The sequence below is a fragment of the Eublepharis macularius genome, chromosome 1 (genome assembly GCF_028583425.1).
Source record: "Eublepharis macularius isolate TG4126 chromosome 1, MPM_Emac_v1.0, whole genome shotgun sequence".
NCBI lineage: Eukaryota > Metazoa > Chordata > Lepidosauria > Squamata > Eublepharidae > Eublepharis > Eublepharis macularius.
In genome coordinates this window covers 234662938-234681940 of record NC_072790.1, presented here as the reverse complement: position 1 = coordinate 234681940, position 19003 = coordinate 234662938, and the positions used below count along the sequence as shown (strand labels likewise).

At 43.5% G+C, this 19003-nt stretch overlaps 1 protein-coding gene across 2 annotated transcripts; it reads left to right on the top strand.

Moving 5' to 3' along the window:
• The first annotated feature begins 3232 nt into the window (after positions 1-3232).
• NAA40 (N-alpha-acetyltransferase 40, NatD catalytic subunit) lies at positions 3233-18470 on the top strand. Of its 2 annotated transcripts, XM_055001830.1 has the most exons (8): positions 3233-3413; positions 7146-7241; positions 8748-8800; positions 9055-9150; positions 9622-9780; positions 10832-10915; positions 12248-12325; positions 14967-18470. In XM_055001830.1, the coding sequence occupies exons 1-8, from the start codon at positions 3408-3410 to the stop codon at positions 15106-15108; spliced, it is 714 nt and encodes a 237-aa protein (XP_054857805.1). In that variant the 5' UTR covers positions 3233-3407; the 3' UTR covers positions 15109-18470. The 2 variants fall into 2 exon arrangements, with proteins under 2 accessions (XP_054857805.1, XP_054857812.1); XM_055001837.1 differs by lacking the exon at positions 10832-10915.
• The last annotated feature ends 533 nt before the right edge of the window (positions 18471-19003 follow it).

Below are 19003 nucleotides of genomic sequence, written 5' to 3'. Positions count from 1 at the left end.
CTCTAGAGTTTATGAACGAATAAAAATGTTGTTTGCCTTTTGCTATTTTTGTTGCCACAGACTAACAGACTTCAATTGATTCAGAAGGGAATAACTCTTCTTCAGAGATCACTGTAATAATACAGTGATTACTAACCTTTACTAGGAATTTGAGATGCCCTATCGTTTTGTTTGTTTTTGCAACCATTCCCTCTCTGTAAATAAATCAATTTGGAATTATATGTTGTATAAAATAATTTTTTTTAAAAAAAAATTAAACAATCACATTAATTCAGTAAGAAATAGTAGCATCCATGTATTAAACTTGAAGTTACCTATGCCAGTTGCGTAAAATTCTGTTAACTGAAAAGAGCTTTCTGACTCCCCCTTCCTGGTACAGGCTGCTGTGCTCCCCAAAATTCAGCTCCTGAGAATTAGTGCCCACTGGAATTGTAGAAAGGATCCGTATGCTCCAAGTTAAAAAAAATCTACATTTTTTAAAAATTGCCAAAGTATAAAAAGTAGTATAGCATTTTATTTTAAATTAAAATGAATTTAAATTAATTTTGTGTTGAGATTTAAAAAAAAAATTTTTACAAAACCCCTTGAGATAACTGGTGATAACTGAGGTGTCACCAAACCATATATAAATTGTATGACATTATTTATTGTATTATTATATTGGGTTTTATTACATTTTTAATAGTCTTGTAATTCACCTTGGAGGCTTAACAAGAAAGATGGACAATTAATGAAGTAAATAAATAAACAATACAGTGGCATTCTCATGAAATATGTGCCAATATTTGAGTGTGGTGAAATAATATGCAGTCTATTAACTGATGAAATAACAATTGACAGCTGTAGCACATGGGACCCATTCCATAATGCTGAATTGTCATAAAGGAGTGCTTAGAAAATGTGATGACCACAATCTGGAAGTCCTTATGATGGTGTTAGGCAAAGGAATATATCTGACCAGGGCTGCCAAGCAGATGCATGCAATAGGATGTGTGTGATGAGGAGAAACCACGAGGGCTAGCTAATCTGTATCTTTTGTCAATATGAAGGCTCTTCTTTTTCCTGTCTGATTCCAGAGATGGGTAGTTTCTGTGAATGAGTTTTGGTCACATTATGAGAAGACAAGGTTCTCTGGAAAAGTCAGTAATGCTAGTAAAAGTAGAAGTCAGTAGGAAAAGAGGAAGACCTAAAACGAGATGGCTTGACTCAATAAAAGAAGCCACGTCCTCCAGTTTGCAAGATCCGAGCAAGTCTGTTAATGATAGGACATTTTGGAGGTCTTTCATTCATAGGGTTGCCATATGTCGGAGGCGACTTGCCGGCACATCACACACACACAGAATAGTATACAGTATTATATATGCAAGCATGCACACATTTTTAATGTACGTTTAGGAGCTTAGGAATTTTGTCCCTGCATAATGAGGTAAGTTACACTCAGAGAACAAGTAGAAAAGAGCAAGAGTCTTTCTTGAGTCACAGCTTACTTCTTCAGATATGAGAACAAGCTTAGGCAGGCCTGAAGATGTAAATCCCATTTTATTCAAAAAGTCTTGCTCCTGAAAAGGTTCTTAGGATTGCACCCATTGTGACCTTCTGCCTACTGGAAGCTTCTGTCAGGAAAAAAATGACAACTGTAAATAGAATTTGAAAAACAACATACTGTTTGGTGTAGTTCTAGTTGAACGTGGATCAGCTTCGAAATGTAGCATAACCATGCCGGTGGGGCATTTATTTATTTAAAACATTTTAAAGCCGCCTTTCCACCCAACTTACCTAAGGTAGAGCACAATAAAAAGATTAAAACAAGTTTAGAAGTACATATATGTATATAGATATATGTGTGTGTGCACACATGACTGTCGCACACACACATAAACAGTAAGGAGTGTCAATGAAAATCAGAGAGGAAATGCCAAACAAAACAAAAAAGTCTTCACCCACTCACTGGCAGAAGACAGTGATAGAAAGGAACAGATTAATCTCCCTGGGGAGGAAATTCCATCTTTTTTGTAAATGCTGCAGAAGTCCATTTTTTTTGGATTGCCAGCTGTCCAGCCTCATAACAATTAGGGTGTTTTATTAGGACTGGAGAAACCTGGGTTCAAATCTTCCTCAGCCAGGGCCACTGTGACTCACTCTATATTAGCTTAACCAGCTTCAAAAGGCTGATGTAAGGAAAGAGAATGTACATTTAGTAAATAAATACAATTTTAATTTTCAAGTGTTTAAAAAATGATCCACTTTCAAAACCAAAATTTGAACAGCAAGCCGGAGAACAGCTAAACTGCACCTTTCCACAGGCTGCAGGCCTAGAGAAAAGGGTTTAATTCTGACACAAGAAAAGTTTGAAGCTGATCATTTTAAATTGACATTTTGATAAACTCCCATAGAGAAGAAAGCAAATCAAATTTCACTTGAAGGAACTTTCAGCAGTCATTTTAAAGGCGTAATTAAATGTGAGGCACTTAAAAGAGGATTTAATTCACTAAGTTGCCTGAGGCAAGCCTCAGTCGCCCCCATTTACAATGCCTAGTTATCAGAATTAGCCTAACAGCGATGTTGTAAACCGCCTTGAATGTAGTTAACAGAAAGGCGGTGTATAAAATTACTGTGTAAATGATGTGGGTGGTGTGATCACTGAAGCCATGTTAACCAATAATGGAGTGGTTTGAATGCCTCAATTTTAAGAGACTTTCATTTGTGTCCATACTTAAATAAATGAAAGGCTATTTCACGTGTGGAGTTATCTGAGGCACCAGTTAAGACACGGTGCTTGTTCTTTTCACAAAATGTTTTAAATTCGTTATGCTTATATGAACCTAGCGAAAAGAACTCCCGAGAAGATCTTTTTTTCCTCTACAGGCACAAATAAGCGCCGGCTTCCCTGAGGCAAAAATCCGCCTCTACCTCTCACTGACCAATCAGCGCCAACCAAAAATCCACCTTTCATAATGCCAGGCGCGCGCCCGGCGACCGTTGGAAAGTGCGCTTCCACCAGTACGGCGCACGCGCGACTAGTTCCTCACTTTCTTTCCTTCTCTGTTTTCCCGCCTTTCCCCCCCTCTCTCCACCCCTTAATCCCTTCGTCTTCCCTCAAGTCCTGCAACGCTTTAGTCACCACCCCTTTCGGCGCACGCGCTTCAGAACGTCCGCGCCTCTACCTTCCGCCCTCTTTCTTGCCCACAGAACGTGCCGCGCCTGCGTGAGAACGCCCCCTTCCTCATGGATGTTTCCCACCTCCACGCTGTGCGTCAGGTGCTGCTGGGTTATCCCCTCCTGCCCCGTTGTTTTGGGCCTTGCGCAGGCGCACTAAGGATATATCTTCCCCTAGTTATCTTGCCGTCCCCCCCAAGTTGTCGGATTTTTGAGGAGTTTGTAGGGGGGTCGTAACCACCGGCATCATTATGGGAGTAAGTAAGGCCTAGGTTCCACATTTGGGGGGGGGGGTCATTGAATAAGAGAGTCAGGAATGGGGGGGAGAGGAGATATGGGGAGCTAGAAAGTTTTATACTGGGGCACAAACAATGAGACATTCACGGGAGGGATGGAGGACTGAGGATTAATTTGGGGGATATGGGAAGTTTTGTGTGGGAGGGGAGAAAGTTGGGGGCACTTGGGACGTTAGGAGGGGGGAAATTCTGGTATTAAGAAGGGGAAATAATTGGGGGAAATTTGATAGAAATACCTGTTTAGGGATGGTTTGGGGTTGGAGGGTATGTTTGTGCGGGTTAACGGGGGTGGGCATTCAAAGTCTGATATTGGAGGGAGAAAAACTGGGCTAGTGTGTGGGTATTAATGTAATTGTGCAAAGAAGGGGGAGTTTGAGATGGGGGGGATTTGCAGTGAAATCCTAAATAGAGTTACTCTAAGCCCATTGCTTCCGTGATAAAATCACAGCAAGCAATAAGGTTGTACATAGAGATTTATTCTGCCTCCTGTTAATATGATATTAACAATTTTAACGTTTTTAATGTGTATTTTAAACCTTGGGATGTATTTTTTATATTTTGGAAATTTCATGTATTCCCCATTTCTCTGGGAATACCGTAACTATGTATCGATGATTCTTAATGGTCATTGACTGTAAACGAAATCAATCAATCTAAGCCCATTGGGCTTGGACTGGAGTAATTCTATGTAGAATTTCCCGGGGGGAAATTAGACTAACTGGGAGTGGAAATACTGTTACGTGGTGTTATAATAATTATGTACAGATGGGAATGTTTGGGGTGAGGGTGTTTTATTTTGTTTCCGGATTTCTTTTCTGCTGTTTTGCCCAAGTGAACCCCAAGATGTCAGTTAACAGAAGGAAATGAATATGCAATGCATAACAAGCCACAGGCTAGGTCTGTAGTGAAATTAATACCAAACCAGACGTGTGTATACATAACACTGTTCCAGGAATATCAAAGGTTTATTGACGGGGACAGGATATTTGAGGGGCCTTACGCTGAAGTGATAGGCATGGGGGGGGCTCCATATTGAGGGGATGTTTATGGTAATTATGGAGGGAGATTCAGGAGCTGGAGGTTGAGGAAGTGGGGAATGCAGAGCTATTTTAGGGTCAGTATAGGGGAGAGAGGGAAGTTGTACATCATATGAGGTGGAGGGAGGGGTGAGCATTGGGAATGGCTAGGGTAGCTATGCAAGGAATATTTGGGGGGTTAGTAAGGAAATGGGATGACAGGAGGTTCAACTTGTAATGATTATTAGCCACTTTAACTTTGAAAAACTTGATAAAAACACAATTTTAAAAAACTTAAATGACCTTACATGAGGCTCATAACAGATTGTGGATATGTTTAGGTGGGTTCTCCTTACTAATAAAATCAAATCACTCCATCTTTATTAGGATGCTGAGCTAATTACGTGTCTCCGTCCATATGGAATATAAACTGTTGTTGTGTCTTATAAATTATAAATTGTGTCTTGCTTGTTTACATGCTGCTCCATTCTGAGGGTTCAAGGTGGCTAATAACCACCGAGTGTCTCACAAAGGACTTATGCCTATCCCTTTCTGACCTCTACACCCCCTTACCTCTTGTATCTTGCCAGCACCCGGCGTTCAGGCATGTGTGTGTGTGCGTGTTTGAAAAATAGCATTGGGGCCTCTGTGTGCCAAAGAGTTGCAGGCAACTGTCCACTTCTGGAGCTTGCAGCAAAAGTGCTTAAATGCCGCAGTAAGACATGAGGGAAAGGCTTGTGCGATGTGACACTTGGATGGCAGGAAAATTAGGCAAATGACATTGGTGAAGGTAACCAGAACGAGAGAGCCTACACCTGCAGATGATGGTTTCAGTGTCTGTCTCATGTAGGGAACTTTTTGATCTACAGGGAAACTTTTTCCCGTTTTTGAGCCATGGCAGTTTCATGTCCGAATTGTTGAACACCGACGCTGTTAGGATTAAATCCAAATGGCTGTGATGGACAGGAGGCAGTTGTTGCCCGCAAAGTTTTAGTATCCAGCATTCTGTCAGAATGCTCTCTCTCAGTAGCTTGATAGCTCTGCGAATCTGGATTGTGAAACTAGGGCTTGGGTGGGGTAGGGGTAGATAAATACTCCAAAACGACATTATTCATTCATTCATTTAGACCCCAGGTTTTGGTAGATACAGCTTCCACTGGAGTCTGTGATCAGAAAGCCTTAATGTTGGGGATGGGGACTTACAGCCTGCCATAGGTGAAGGAGAGGTCATGTCAGTCCAAAAGCTCAATCATCCTCTCTGAACTGAAGAGCTTTCTTCATATGTGCAAAGTGGCATATGCAAGGATTTTCTTTTTTTTATTGACAGATAACTCATTGAGTTCAGGCATGTGTGTGTGCGTGTTTGAAAAATAGCATTGGGGCCTCTTTGTGCCAAAGAGTTGCAGGCAACTGTCCACTTCTGGAGCTCACTGCCTGGCTGGCTTCCTGCTCCAGTTTTCCCTAGCTAGCCGCAGACTCTCAGCTTGTTTCCTAGCCAACTACATGTCAGAAAGGAAAAAAAGGGCGTCCTTATTTGAACTTTAATGGGGGTGGAAAGGTTGTGTTGAGGCTAAGTGCACGTTTTTGGCTCTGAACTACCGGTATTTTCTGACTCACCAGCCTGGCAAAACTTTGTAGCAAGATTTTTTTTTTAATGGCAATATTTCCAAGTCAGATTTTTGTTGGCTTGTAGCACAGCAGGTGGGGTGGGGGGAAGAAACAGGCACAGTGTGGTAAGCTGTTTTCTCTAAGCAGAAGGCCAGGGTTCTGTTCTATTAGAGTTTGGCTCCCTGTTGTTTTTGAAGACTTGCTTGGCAGGGTGTGTGGCCTTAACAGGAGCGATATCTATGTAGGGAAAATGTAACCATTGAAAAACAGCTAAGTAGCCTGTGAGCTGGGTCGTCTTGGCATCACCCCAGTGTTCCTTAGTGACTCTTTTACCAGCTTGCCAACAAGGTGCTGGTTGTGTCTTTGTTAGGAGGCTCGGCATGAAGCTTTCGTTCTTATAAAAAAATTTCGCCAAAGGCGTCAAGCTTTACTGCACTTAAACGGTAGATAAATTGAGCTTTCATCGAATGGTGGGACCAGTTTTAATGCATAAAACTGCAAGGATGGGTGTTCCTGCCTCATTTTTATTTTAATCTTGCTGTGCAGCTGTAACAGAAGAACTATGCATATGAATTTTCATCATCGTAATTTTTCATGCTGGCATAATCAAGTGGTTGTTCAAAATGCCTCCTGCTGTGCAGCTTTTGCCGTTGCAGACTTCTTCTGTTCCTAGTCCCAGAGTGCACCTCTTACAACAATGCTTGCTGGGATGTATAGTCTATGTAGGGGGAATCCACACTTGCATGCTGAAGTGTTTGGGTAGAGCAAGTTTGGTGTAATGATTAAGAGCAGCAGGACTCTAATCGGGAGAACCGGGTTTGATTCCCCACTCCTCCACTTGAAGCCAGCCGGGTGACCTTGCGTCAGTCACAGCTTCTAGGAGCTCTCTCAGCCCCACCCACCTCACAGGGTGTTTTGTTGTGAGGATAATAATGACATACTTTGTAAACCGGTCTGAGTAGGCGTCAAGTTGCCCTGAAGGGCGGTATAGAAATCGAATATTGTTGTTGTTAGAGCTTAGGTGAGATGGACTGTGTCCCGCTGTAACATCTCAACCCTCTTGTTTCAGAGGAAGTCGAGTAAAGGCAAGGAGAAGAAACAGAAACGACTGGAGGAGCGGGCAGCTATGGACGCTGTCTTTGCCAAGGTGGAAGCTGCAAACAAAGTAAGCCTCATTTTTTCCTCTTCCACTGTTTCTTAGCCCGTATGGTCATAGATCCAGAGGAGTGAGCCGTGTTAGCCTGTATTTGCAAAATAGTAAAGGGTCCAGTAGCACCTTTAAGACTAACCAACTTTATTGTAGCATGAAGCTTTTGAGAACCACAGCATCTGACGGAGAGAGCCGTGGGTCTCGAAAGCTTATGCTACAATAAAGTTGGTTAGTCTCAAAGGTGCTACTGGACTCTTTACTATTTAGCCCGTACGGTGTGGTTGGATCATGGAGATCCAGATACAAAACCCTGTCTAGCCGCGAAGCTCACTGGGAGGCCTTCGGTCTGTCCCGATCCCTCAACTCAACCTATCTCACAGGATTTATGGGAGGATACAAAAAACAAGCGGAGGAGGAATGATGCTCTGCCTCTCTGGAGAAAGGGCAGGATGAAACCCTTCCTTCCTTTGCAAGCTTCCCATGGCATCTGTCTAGCCTCTCTTGGAAACAGAATGCTGGCTTGGATAGACTATTGGTCTGATCCAGCACAGATACTCTTATGTCCTAAAATATAATACACAATAAATACATTCATCTCCCCCTTGCCTTAGGGCAGCAGCTGTTCAGCAACGAAGAACAAGAAGAAAATGTAATAATCCGGAGCAGTCTCCCAGAACCCCTGTATGATACCACCTCTCACTCTTGGTACAAATCCTTTCTCAACAAGTTTTGGCAGAATTCCTTGGTCCTCATCCCCTACCAAAATTAAGCCCGTGTAACTGAAATAAATACATATGCTTGCCTTGTTTAGCTTTTTGTCCACAGATCGTTCCCCCTTTGTCAAATTTTAAGATTGCAAGTTCCTCGAGGCAGGAACTCGTAAATTTATATTTTATAAAACCACATACTGGCGGGTACTTTATAAATAATAAACTGAAGTTCTTCATTCCGTAGATTTCTCATAAATGAACCTCCCTAAAACATTTGCAGTCGCATAGGTTTCTTGTCAGGATAAACAGTATTTTCGAACAAAATTTCACCTCGGTATGCCCTCTTCTTCCTCAGGTTGCAGTTTTGATATTTTATCGTATCAAGCTGAGGAATAGAGTCCCTAGAACAAGAGGAAGAAGATTCTTGTATGAGTGCGCTGGGGAAATATATAGGTATAAACTGAAAGGGGGGGAGGGGCAGAAAGCCAGTAAAATTATAATACTCTAGATCTGTGCGTGTTTAATTGTCCTCAAGTAATTGACGGCCTAATAGATGGGGGGGTGGGGAGAGTAACACCCAGCTCCTGTGATATATCGCTGCCTGGTTCCCCAAGATGGTGCTTGGCTTGCCACAAGTGAACCCCCCTGGTAAAGTACTTAGTTGGGTCACCTTCTCACTGCCCATGGCCAAGACCTTTGCCATGTCTAACGTGGCAGTAGACCTGTTCAAAGCCGGTTCCTGAAAGACATATTCTTACCAGATTGTTCTGTAGACATCAACCTCTTTATCAGTTGCTTTTTTCCCCTATAGCTGGTTGACCCCTTGGAAGCTTTCCCTGTGTTCAAGAAATATGACAGGAATGGGTGAGTAAAAACTCCGTGGTCTTTTTGTTTTAGAACAAAAAAAAATAGATTCTGGCTGTCCCAGTTCTCAAACGAACTGGCATTTGTATTTGTTATTTCCAAGTGTCGTGGTTTCACTGTGACCTGTGAGCCACTCTTCTCTCCACACTTGCAATAAAACTTGTTCCTGATGTCTCCTGATTTCTAGTCAAGGGATGCAGCCGCAAATCTTGGTAATGTCCCCTTCCCACCTTATTATTCTTGTTTCTTTGCAGGTTAAATGTCTCCATCGAATGTAAACGAGTATCCAGCTTGGACCCAGCCACACTTGACTGGGCTTTTGAACTAACCAAGACAAATATGCAGACACTGTAAGACCTGAAGAAAAAGTGTTATGGGGAATACGGGGGGTGCAGTCCAGCGCAGTCACCAGCAGTTGTTGGGACACGCGGAAGCAAGTGGTGCAGGTTGTTGCGTTTTGGGGGTTTTCTTCTCTTTCTCTTTGTTCTCCTCCCTACTTTCTAGTAAGGTTGAGGAGTTTCTTTCAGAATTGCTTGGAGAGAGGAGGGGAATGCAATGAGCGTACCCAATCACAGAGAGTAGGCAGTAGCTTCTTGACCTTACATAACAGTATCTCCATCTCGATTTGCCAGGTTGCAACCCCAAATTCTTGCTTCAAGCCATAAGAGTGTAAGTAGGGTAGGAAAAGGAGATTGAGGTCGACTTGGGTCTCCCTACCTCTCGGAGGCACCAAAAAGTCAATGTTTCCTGTTTCCAGGAGGCCTGCCTTTTCCTGAGACATTGCTGCTTTTCTCCTCACCTCCCCTTTTCCCCCTCCAAAGGTACGAGCAGAGCGAGTGGGGTTGGAAAGACCGGGAGAAACGGGATGAGTTGACAGATGACCGAGCATGGTATCTCATTGCTCTGGAAGACGGCTCGGTCCCCGTGGCTTTCTCACACTTCCGCTTCGATGTAGATTGTGGAGAGGAGGTTCTCTATTGGTAGGTGTCCTGGTTGGCATGTTTTGACTGGAGGGGGGGGGGCGGGAACGGGGGAATAAAGATTGTCACAGTGTCTGCATTCCTCCAGTCAAGGAAGCCCAGTTTGGGGAATGAGATAAATGGCAGACGTTTGCTTGTTTGCATAGATGGTTGTGTTTAAACCAGGTGCAAAATCTGGAGGTTTTCAGAACTTGTGTGCATGTGTAAAAGACAGCAGCTGGAGTGGCTGAAGGGGAGGAATGAGTGAATACAGTGTTGCAGATCAGCATGCCTGAAAAAATGGTAGAATTAATATGTTAATGATAGGTAGCTTTAGAAACTATTTTTGAGTGTTCAGTACACTTCTCCAGGGATTTGGTGTACAGTAGTGACTAAGAGAACAGGCTGGGTTCTTCCTCGCCTCTTCCACAAACTGTCTATGGATATAACAGTGGCCTGCTTTGCAAGGCTGTTGTAAGGATCATGACAAGGTAATGTGTATGAAGTGCTTTACTTCTAGTGGTGACCATATAAATGCGGAGTTATTTAATATTACTCCTATCAGCGTTCCTTACAACAAACTTGTAAGATAGATCAGTATTATCCCTGGGGTGAAGAACAGCACTTTTGAGTCTGAAAGCATAGGAAGATGATAATAGAGACAGTATTTGAAGCAGAGACTTCGTGATTCATAGCTCCATTTCCTAGCGACTGGACTATGCTAGTTCTTAAAAGTATTGAGGGGATATGGGGAGGGAGGTTGAGCGAGAAGAAGCTGGGTGGTTTCCCAGATGGTCTTATCCTGCCCTTTCTAGTTGTTGAATCTCTGACTCCCATTTAGAAGCCTTTCCCCCTTGCCTTTGAGGGCTAGAATACCCAGTTTATGATGTCCTTGCTTTATCCTAATGTTGCAAGAGATCAGTCGAAGCCACAAGGGAGGCTCGAATTAGAAAAAAACTTCCAAGTCCATCTTTTTGCACTGAATTGCAGAATTTCATGGGAGGATTTCAAGTCTTGGGCGTGCTTAAGCTGTAGGGAATGGCTTTCATCGTTTCCCCACTTCTCTTGCTAGCTATGAAGTGCAGCTGGAAAGCAAAGTGAGAAGGAAAGGTCTGGGCAAATTTCTCATACAGATACTGCAGCTCGTGGCAAACAGGTAAACACGTCCCTCTGTTTGAGGCTGCAATCTTGAGCGTGCCTACCTGGAACAGATTCCATAGGTATCGATGGGACTTTTGCTCCAAGTAAAATGCTTCTGGAGGTATAATGACTTGAACGCAATAAAGAGACTCTTTTTGGCCCTCTTGTACGTGGGTTTATACAGTTCTGAAATCAGATCCCACATCTTGGACTTTTCAAAGTAAAAAAAAAAGCTATTGCAAACTATTTGGGTTCTCTCTTCAGCCTCGTGTTTGGTATCAAGGATGGGAGAAAAGAGGTGGGGGAATAAATCGAAGAGGTCGGTATGTTGCCGTACTATGAGAGACATAATCTTAATAGCCTATCCCTTTCCAAAGGAACTAACCATTTAATATTTGGTATAAGAGGAAGAGTTAACTTACAGGACATGGAAGCAGGGCTAAGTGGAAAGAATGTGCCTTTGATTCAGTTGCATGTACTTATTCTTGGCAGAGGACGAGCAGCAAAGGGTTGCGTAGCAGTTAGGAGACGGGCCGTGGCTTAGTGGTGGACCATCTGCTTGCCAGATTCCATCACCGGCAAGTCCAGTTTTAAGGTTCAGGTAGTAGGTGATGTGGAGGACCTCAACCTGAGGCCCTTTAAAGCCTCTGACTATAGGAAATTGACTTCGATGGACCGATCAATTCACTATACAGTTTCTGCTTGGGCCAGATCTCTCTGAAACCCCTCTGGTGGTTGGAAGCACCCTTACCTGCTGCTGCACGTACACGTCATAATCCCCAATAGTGTAGTTAGACTTTCCTTACTCTCATTAAAAAATAATAACAATAATAATAATCCAGGTATTTCCAAACTTAGATTTTGCTCCTCATTTTTATTCAGGTTGGCTCTTCTCTTACGGGTGTCCTTAGCCTTATTTCTTAGAACCTAACGATTCTGTGAATATCACGCTCTGCATCAGACAGTGGATTTGATCCAGGCTAAATTGGCAATTTTCAGCAATTCCTCTTTACCACAGCAGACCCCCATCGTGCCGTTCCTCAGAGTCCCTTCTCCTCCAGAGCAGCATTTTGTGGAGATCAGTGCGCTGCAGTGGGAGGGAGGGAGGAAAGTTCTGTTCTGCCACTGGAAAATTTAGTCTGGATCTAATACACTGAATAGAGATCGTCCCTCTGAATATAAAAGCTTCCTCGTGTCATCTTTCCTTTTACAAAGAACTAGAATTCACCTTAGTGCTTACAGTCCCAGGGACAGGCAAGGAGTTTTATTTAGCATCTGTTTTTTCTTTTCCTCCTGAATTTTGACCCTCAAGTTGACAGTGGTTCTCTATGATTTTTTTCCCTCTCAGCACACAAATGAAGAAAGTCATGTTAACAGTATTTAAACACAATCATGGGGCGTATCAGTTCTTCAGAGAAGCTTTACAGTAAGAAAACAGCTTAATTATTCTTTTTCTCTCTGGATTGTGCGGGAAGGTGGGTGGGCAACAGGGATGGGAACAGATACTCCTTATCCATGAATCTGAGTTAACATCTCAAGTGATGAGGTGTATGGTGAACACTGAGAGCCATCTTGGGTAACCTGGTTTTAACTTGATAATGTGACTTTTTACTTCTACATATTGTATTTTAAGTTGTTTTATTGTTATTAATATTGTTGTAACCAGTCCTGAGCCGGCTTCCAGGGAGGGTGAGTAAAAACCAAATAAACTAAATTAAACTGCTCAACTAATAATAATAATAACAACAACATTTATATACCACCCTTCAGGACAACTTAATGCTACGCTCAGAGCGGTTTACAAAGTGCGTTATTACTGTCCCCACGACAATCACCCTGTGAGGTGAGCGAGGCTGAGAGAGCTCCAAGAAGCTGTGACTGACCCAAGGTCACCCAGTTGCCTTCAAGTGGAGGAGTGGGGAATCAAACCCAGTTCTCCAGATTAAAGTCCCACCACTCTTAGTACACTAGCTATTTCTTTTTTTCCCTTTTTAAAAATTATTTTATAAACATGAACAATAACAGTAACTATCCAATGTAAAATTACAAAAAGTATCTAAAGAGACTAAATAACAGAGGTGCTTTTTCCTGAAATCGCATTTTATACATAGCTTAATACATTGAAGAACAAAGATCTTATATATATAGGCTGATGATCTCTCGATGAGGTAAGTTAGATGCCAATAACTCATTGTTTGTAAGAAACTCAAAAAAGGCCTCCATTTTGTATATAAGTTTGATGACAATGTTAGTAGACATTAGTATATTTTTTCCGATATTTTCTCCATTATCTGTTGTTCCCAAATTTTAGTATGCCACAAATTAAGAGATGGTGGATGTTGCAACTTCCATTTTATTGCAATTGCAGTCTTTGCTGCCACAAATAATATTGAGATTAGGTCCTGTCTAATTTGCGGCACGGCCATGTCTTCCCAATAATTAAGGAAGATCAATCACCAAACTATTTCTAATAAGGAAACTAATAAGCTTCTAGTCCTGGTATGGGCAAGTTTTTTCAGCCTAAGACGAAGAGGAGTTGGCATCCGATGTGGAGGCCTCAGAAACAAACCTCTCTGGCCTCTCTCCTACTGTGCTGTTCTTAATGGCTTTCAGCCCTTGAGCTGTTTTAAGAGTTCTGTGGAAGCATCAGTCTGCTAGCTGACGCTGCAGTCCAGAGTCTAATACTCTTGACAAATCAAGCAGGTTGTGGACTGTATGATGAACTCACGTGGTCCAGATGTGTCACTGCGTGTAACTAATTTGCCTACATCTGTTTTAGTCCCGTCTGTTAGGCTAAGTAGATAAGAACGTCACATTGTTTGAATTCATGCAAAATACATGTTAAAGTGGCACCCGCCACTAAATGGATGCCTATGCAGAAAAGTTTCTCCGCATTTGGAATATGCTCAGGTTAGGGCTCCGAGGAGAAAGCAGTTCTTTCAATGTCGAGTTGCTCCTCTACTGTTCTGTGTCCCAGCACAATAACAATACTGGTAGTTTACACCATCAAGTTGGGTTGCAAGAGAGTGAGATGGTAAAAGAGATGAACCGTCCAAAATTCATTGACTGTCTGCCGTCTAAAGGGAGTGGCTCTTGTCCCTATGAGAAAATGCTTGAAACTCCTGATACTCAACCAACATTCACCCTTGAAATGTGTGAAGTAATAGTGGGCTGGGGTTTGGGGGTGATGCTTGTGTATTTTTCCACAACTTCTGAGCATTTATGACCCATCTCTAAGTGCGAGGGGACAGGAGGCAGAGCTCCTAGACCAGAAGGCTTGGCTTTGAGGCAAGCCTTAGCCCAGGTACTTCTCTTTTTAGGAACAAATTCAATAATAGCAAATGGAAGTCTGTCAAGGAGACAAGCATCATATCTGTTGTATGAAGAACACGTCAGGAACGGGGGAATGATAGCAGAGACCATGGCTTATTCTTCAGCCATTTCAGATGGCTGTAAGTGTGTAGGGGCAGGCAGGGCAGATTACATGATGGCATGCTCTTGCTTGTGTTTTTTTTTAAAACCCACGAACCTAGAAAACTAGCCACCTAAGCAGAAAGATTCTTGGTTTTCCTTTGCTCTGGCATACTAATATTCTGAACGTACAGCTTTGCCCAGGCATAGGCTGATGACTTCAGTAAGAACTAGGTCTGTCCCTTGTGGCTCTTGACCCCTCACAGATTTTGGCGAGAAGTTGCCTGTTTCCGATTCATGCTTCATGAAGGACTGTGGAGGGCCTGTCCAGTTGTTTCTGCGGCTTGCTAACCCTTGCCTCTCCCTGCTCATGCGTGCCCCCCCTCCGTGTGTGCGAGTTGTGGATGGGTTTACCATTTCCCTCTTCATGGATGGAAAGTGTAAGCTTAGTGTCTATGCGTGACACTGTTGGTGCAAGTAGAGCGCTCGCCCATGTGAGCAACGCTGTGCTTACCTGGCTCCAGTTACACTGGTCCAATCAGGCAACCACGTAGTTCCTGAAATGGTTGAATTCCTGGTGTATATGTCAGGCGATTTTCTCTACATGCAAACTCCCCCCCTCCCCCCCCCCACTCACCTTTCTCCTTATTTTGCAGGTTTGAAATGGATGATAGCTCACCCAGCATGTCTGGATGCTGCGGAGATGACTGCTCCTATGAAATCCTCAGCCGAAGAACAAAATTGGGAGAGAGCCAACACACTCACTCGGGCAGTCACTGTGGAGGCTGTTGCCATTGAGATTCTCCTCTGTTCACCGTCTCCCAAAGAACCCAGTTCTCAAGATAAACTTGCCTTTCTCTTTGGTTCCCCCCCACACACACACACCTGATCCTGCCACTCGCATCTTTTGCTCCCCACCCCCCCTGAGCCATAACAAAGGACTCTTGCATTCTGAATCCCAGGATGAAAAGATCTTCCTCCGTTCTGGAGGGTCTGGAAACTAAACTCATGCCTAACTCTCAGGCCTAGCCCCCGATCTTGTGTGTGGTCTGGACCTGGAAGTTCATATTTCTGCAGTGAAGAAATAGTTACCACTTAAACGAGTAAGCATTGGGGACGATTCAGTCTCCAAGCTTAAAGGGGTTGAGGAAGAATGGACTTTTCGTGAGTTCTGCAAATCCATTTCTGCAGTAGAAGGGCCAAATATGTGAACTTCCTTCACTTTGCGTTGACCGTGCACCTCTCTTCCTTGACCATAGTGAAGTGTGGCTGCTGTTTTCTGTAGGCCTGTAATATGTAGTAAATTGACTGTGGCTGTTTTTAGGAGAACATCAGGGGTAACTGTATCTATTTTTCGCTCTGTTGATTTGACACCAGTTCTAGAAAAAGGGTGCTTTGTAGAGGTCTAGAGACAGATCTTATTTACTGCTCTGCATCCAGAAATCTGTTCATCTAGCCATTTCCCTAGGTACATTGGAAAAGTATCGAGCCATGTGGATCTCTCAGACAACTTCCCTTTCGTCCTTAAATCTTGATTCATAGTTTGATTCACCTCGAGAAGGTCCTCTATCACCAAGGTGCATAGACAGCTCTGCATATAACCAATCCAGAGCAAAAAGGGTAGGGATACGTCAGAGTTTGACTTCGTGGTGTCTGGAAGCCCTGCTCGAAGGACTGCTATGAAACCATATGTGGTGAACAGCTTGCTTTGGTTAAGATTCTTGCGTTCACTTTAAAGGGGGAACAGCATTTATGAATTGCGTATCTTGAGGAGCGAAACGGTTTGTTTTAAAGTCTCCCCCAAAGTCTCCGATGAACCCGTGCCTCGCTTAATGCTATTTCATGGCCTCATCCCTAGGCAAGGCAGTCCCTGCCCTTGGTTAATCCCTTGAGCTGCCGCTCTTCATTCCCTGTGTAGGAACTTTGCTCCTCTTGCTAACGGGGTTCCTTTAAGATCCGCCCCTGGGACAAGTCCTTCGTCTTCTGAGCGTCCCTGATGGGATGAACATGGCTTCCTAACAGAAGCACGTTCTGTTGGCTGACTGCCAAGTAACTGCCGCTGGCATTCTTTTCTCAGCCCAATAGTTTGCGGGGGGGGGGTTGTGTGTGTGTGTTGTAACATGCCCCCCCCCCACACACACAAACACAAGCTGTCCAGGTTGCATTTTTGGATAGCAGCCCCGTATGTAACACTGAAGCTGCAACCTCAGGGCTCCACTTCCACCTCAGGGTGCGTTTCATTGCCTTTGCCGTTCGTGCTGAAGGAAGCGGGGAATGGATTCTCCTACCCTGATCTCTTTGCAACATTTTTCTGGGTGGCCTTAAAAATGTTAGCCTACACACCCACCCAATGGTGCACTTTTTTTTTTTTTAAACCTGTGTTTTATTTCGTATGTTTGAATCATGCCCTTGTGGGTGAGTTGCATCTTGAGAAGTGGAAGGAAGGTGACTATAGTTTTCTTCCTGCAATTGGGATCCCGCAATTTCAGACCTGTAATGGACGTCTAGGCTAGGGAGTAGTCTGTTGTTTTTTATGGATGGCTTTTAGCAGGGGCAGCGATACCAGGAATGGCCAGCTTTTGTGAACCCTAGAAAAATGAAGATAGTGGCAGGTTCTGACCTGCTTGCAGGCCAGATATTTTCTCTCCCCGCCCTCCATTTACAGAATAAAGTTTACCTCCAGAAGTTTGTTGAGAAGTAGGGTGCCTGAATAATGGGGAACAGGGCCAGGGAGAACTTCACACCATTCCTTACCTTCCAAGTTCCTCTCAGGAAAGGAGAACCTGGCTTGCTTTCAGCTGTCAGCGTTGGCCTCTGAGCCAAGGCTTTGGGACTGATGCTGGCTTGCTGAAAGCCAGGCACGTGAGATTCGTAGGTTGCTTTCGGTCCGGAGGGCATCCGTTTCCTTGAGAGAGAGAGAATGCTGCCCCAGAGGACTCCAAATTAACATTGAGGCCTCTGGGGCAGCCCTTTGTGTCTTAAGGGAAGAAGTTCAGCATGGCTCTACTAGCCCCTGATCCAGATTGCAAAGGCAAGGCCTTGTACCGTGTCTTTTCTTTTGGGGAAACGGGGCACTATCCAGCACAGTGGAAAAGGCTTTTACCTTACCCACATCGGTGCACGTGTCTTGAGTGCGCTCACTTCTTCAAGTATGGTCACAGATTCAAGGTTCAACCCCCCCCCCAATTCTTTCAGCGGGGGGGCGTGGGTGTCTTGGGTGTTCTGTTGGCATGTGCAGGAGCACCCCTGCTTTTGCCCAAGTTAGGGCAGTAAGAAATCTGCAGCTGAGCCCTGCCTCTCACCGTTAGTTCAGTCTGCACCAACCTGAGCTGGCTCAGACAGAGCTGAAGGGGAGTCATTTGCTTGTGGTGGGGGCTGCTTTCAAAGGCGATGTGTTTCCTAGAACCAGAGCCCTCTGTCAATCCAGACCTCGCTTAGCAACCCAAAAAAGATTGTAAAAATTGTGGAGCCGGAGCCCTCTGTCAATCTAGACCCCCGAAAATGAATCCTTTCCTAGCTATTAAGTTCCCATTCGTTTTCTCTGCCATTCCTACGGGACCCTCTGGTTTGCCTGAAGCCAGTATGAACTGCCTGCCTTTATTAGGTTATTTCAATGCTTAAACAGGGTTTTTTTTAAAGGGGGAAGGCTTCTAAAACCATTTTAAAAACACACACTTAAAATAATTATTCTTTCTTGATTTTGCTTGTTTGAAATACTGAGGACAGTTTTCAAAGCTTCCGAACCTGACATTTTTTGGCTAAATGAGGAGCTTGCTAAATAGGTTGTCCCTTGTCCCATAATATCCTGATTTAGCAGTTATATCAATCTTTGGGCTTCCGGTCCACCTCAGTCCCCACCAATAAACATCAAGAGAAGACTGACGGATAAGATTAAGTTGTATTTCTATAATTTCTCTGTTCACCCCTTCCCCCAACAAAATTGGGCATGTTTAGTACTTTTTTATTTTTAAGTTGTAATAATTCTATATTGTATACTTTTTGTGTGTCTGGTATATTTTTCATTCTTCCTCCACTTCTCTCTTCAGTTTTTAGAAGAAATTTGAAGATAATTTCTTAGCAAATATTTTCACAGGAATCAAAGGGAAAAAGTGGACTGTCTTTTTTATTTGTATGTTAATAAACATTTTGTTCGGTCTTTAGATTGGTGTGTGTGTGTGTGTTTGTGTAACTAAAAGTGTAAGTAAAGTAGAAGTGTGTAGCCAGCTTGGTGTAGTGGTTAAGAATGCGGGACTCTAATCTGGAGAACCGGGTTTGATTCCCCACTCTTCCGCTTGAAGCCAGCTGGGTGACCTTGGGTCAGTCACAGCTCTTTCAGAGCTCTCTCAGCCCCACCCACCTCACAGGGTGATTATTGTTATGGGGATAATAATAACATACTTTGTAGAGTGGGCATTAAGTTGTCTTGAAGGGCGGTATATAAATCGAATGATGTTGTTATAAAAAGTATAGCTGTTTTTAGTGCAGCTATTTTTCTACCTGTTTGTACGCAGGAGTTGACCTGGGCTCTGCTTTTTATAACCCCTTGATAGTAAATGTGCTCCTAAGCCCATCAGTAGCATGGTGAAATAGGACCACCCGCAGACTATGTTGGGTTTTGTGTAAACTTGGTAGATTTCTCAGGCATGCAAAAAAATTTTTTAATGTGCCTTGAAAAGGTTTTTTGCCCTCTATG

What these genes read in the sequence shown, in the direction of transcription:
- NAA40 (XM_055001830.1), top strand. An exon ending in AAGACAAATATGCAGACACT is followed by an intron (nt 9,151 to 9,621) that starts GTAAGACCTGAA and finishes CCCCCTCCAAAG; the next exon opens with GTACGAGCAGAGCGAGTGGG. An exon ending in GGAGAGGAGGTTCTCTATTG is followed by an intron (nt 9,781 to 10,831) that starts GTAGGTGTCCTG and finishes TTCTCTTGCTAG; the next exon opens with CTATGAAGTGCAGCTGGAAA.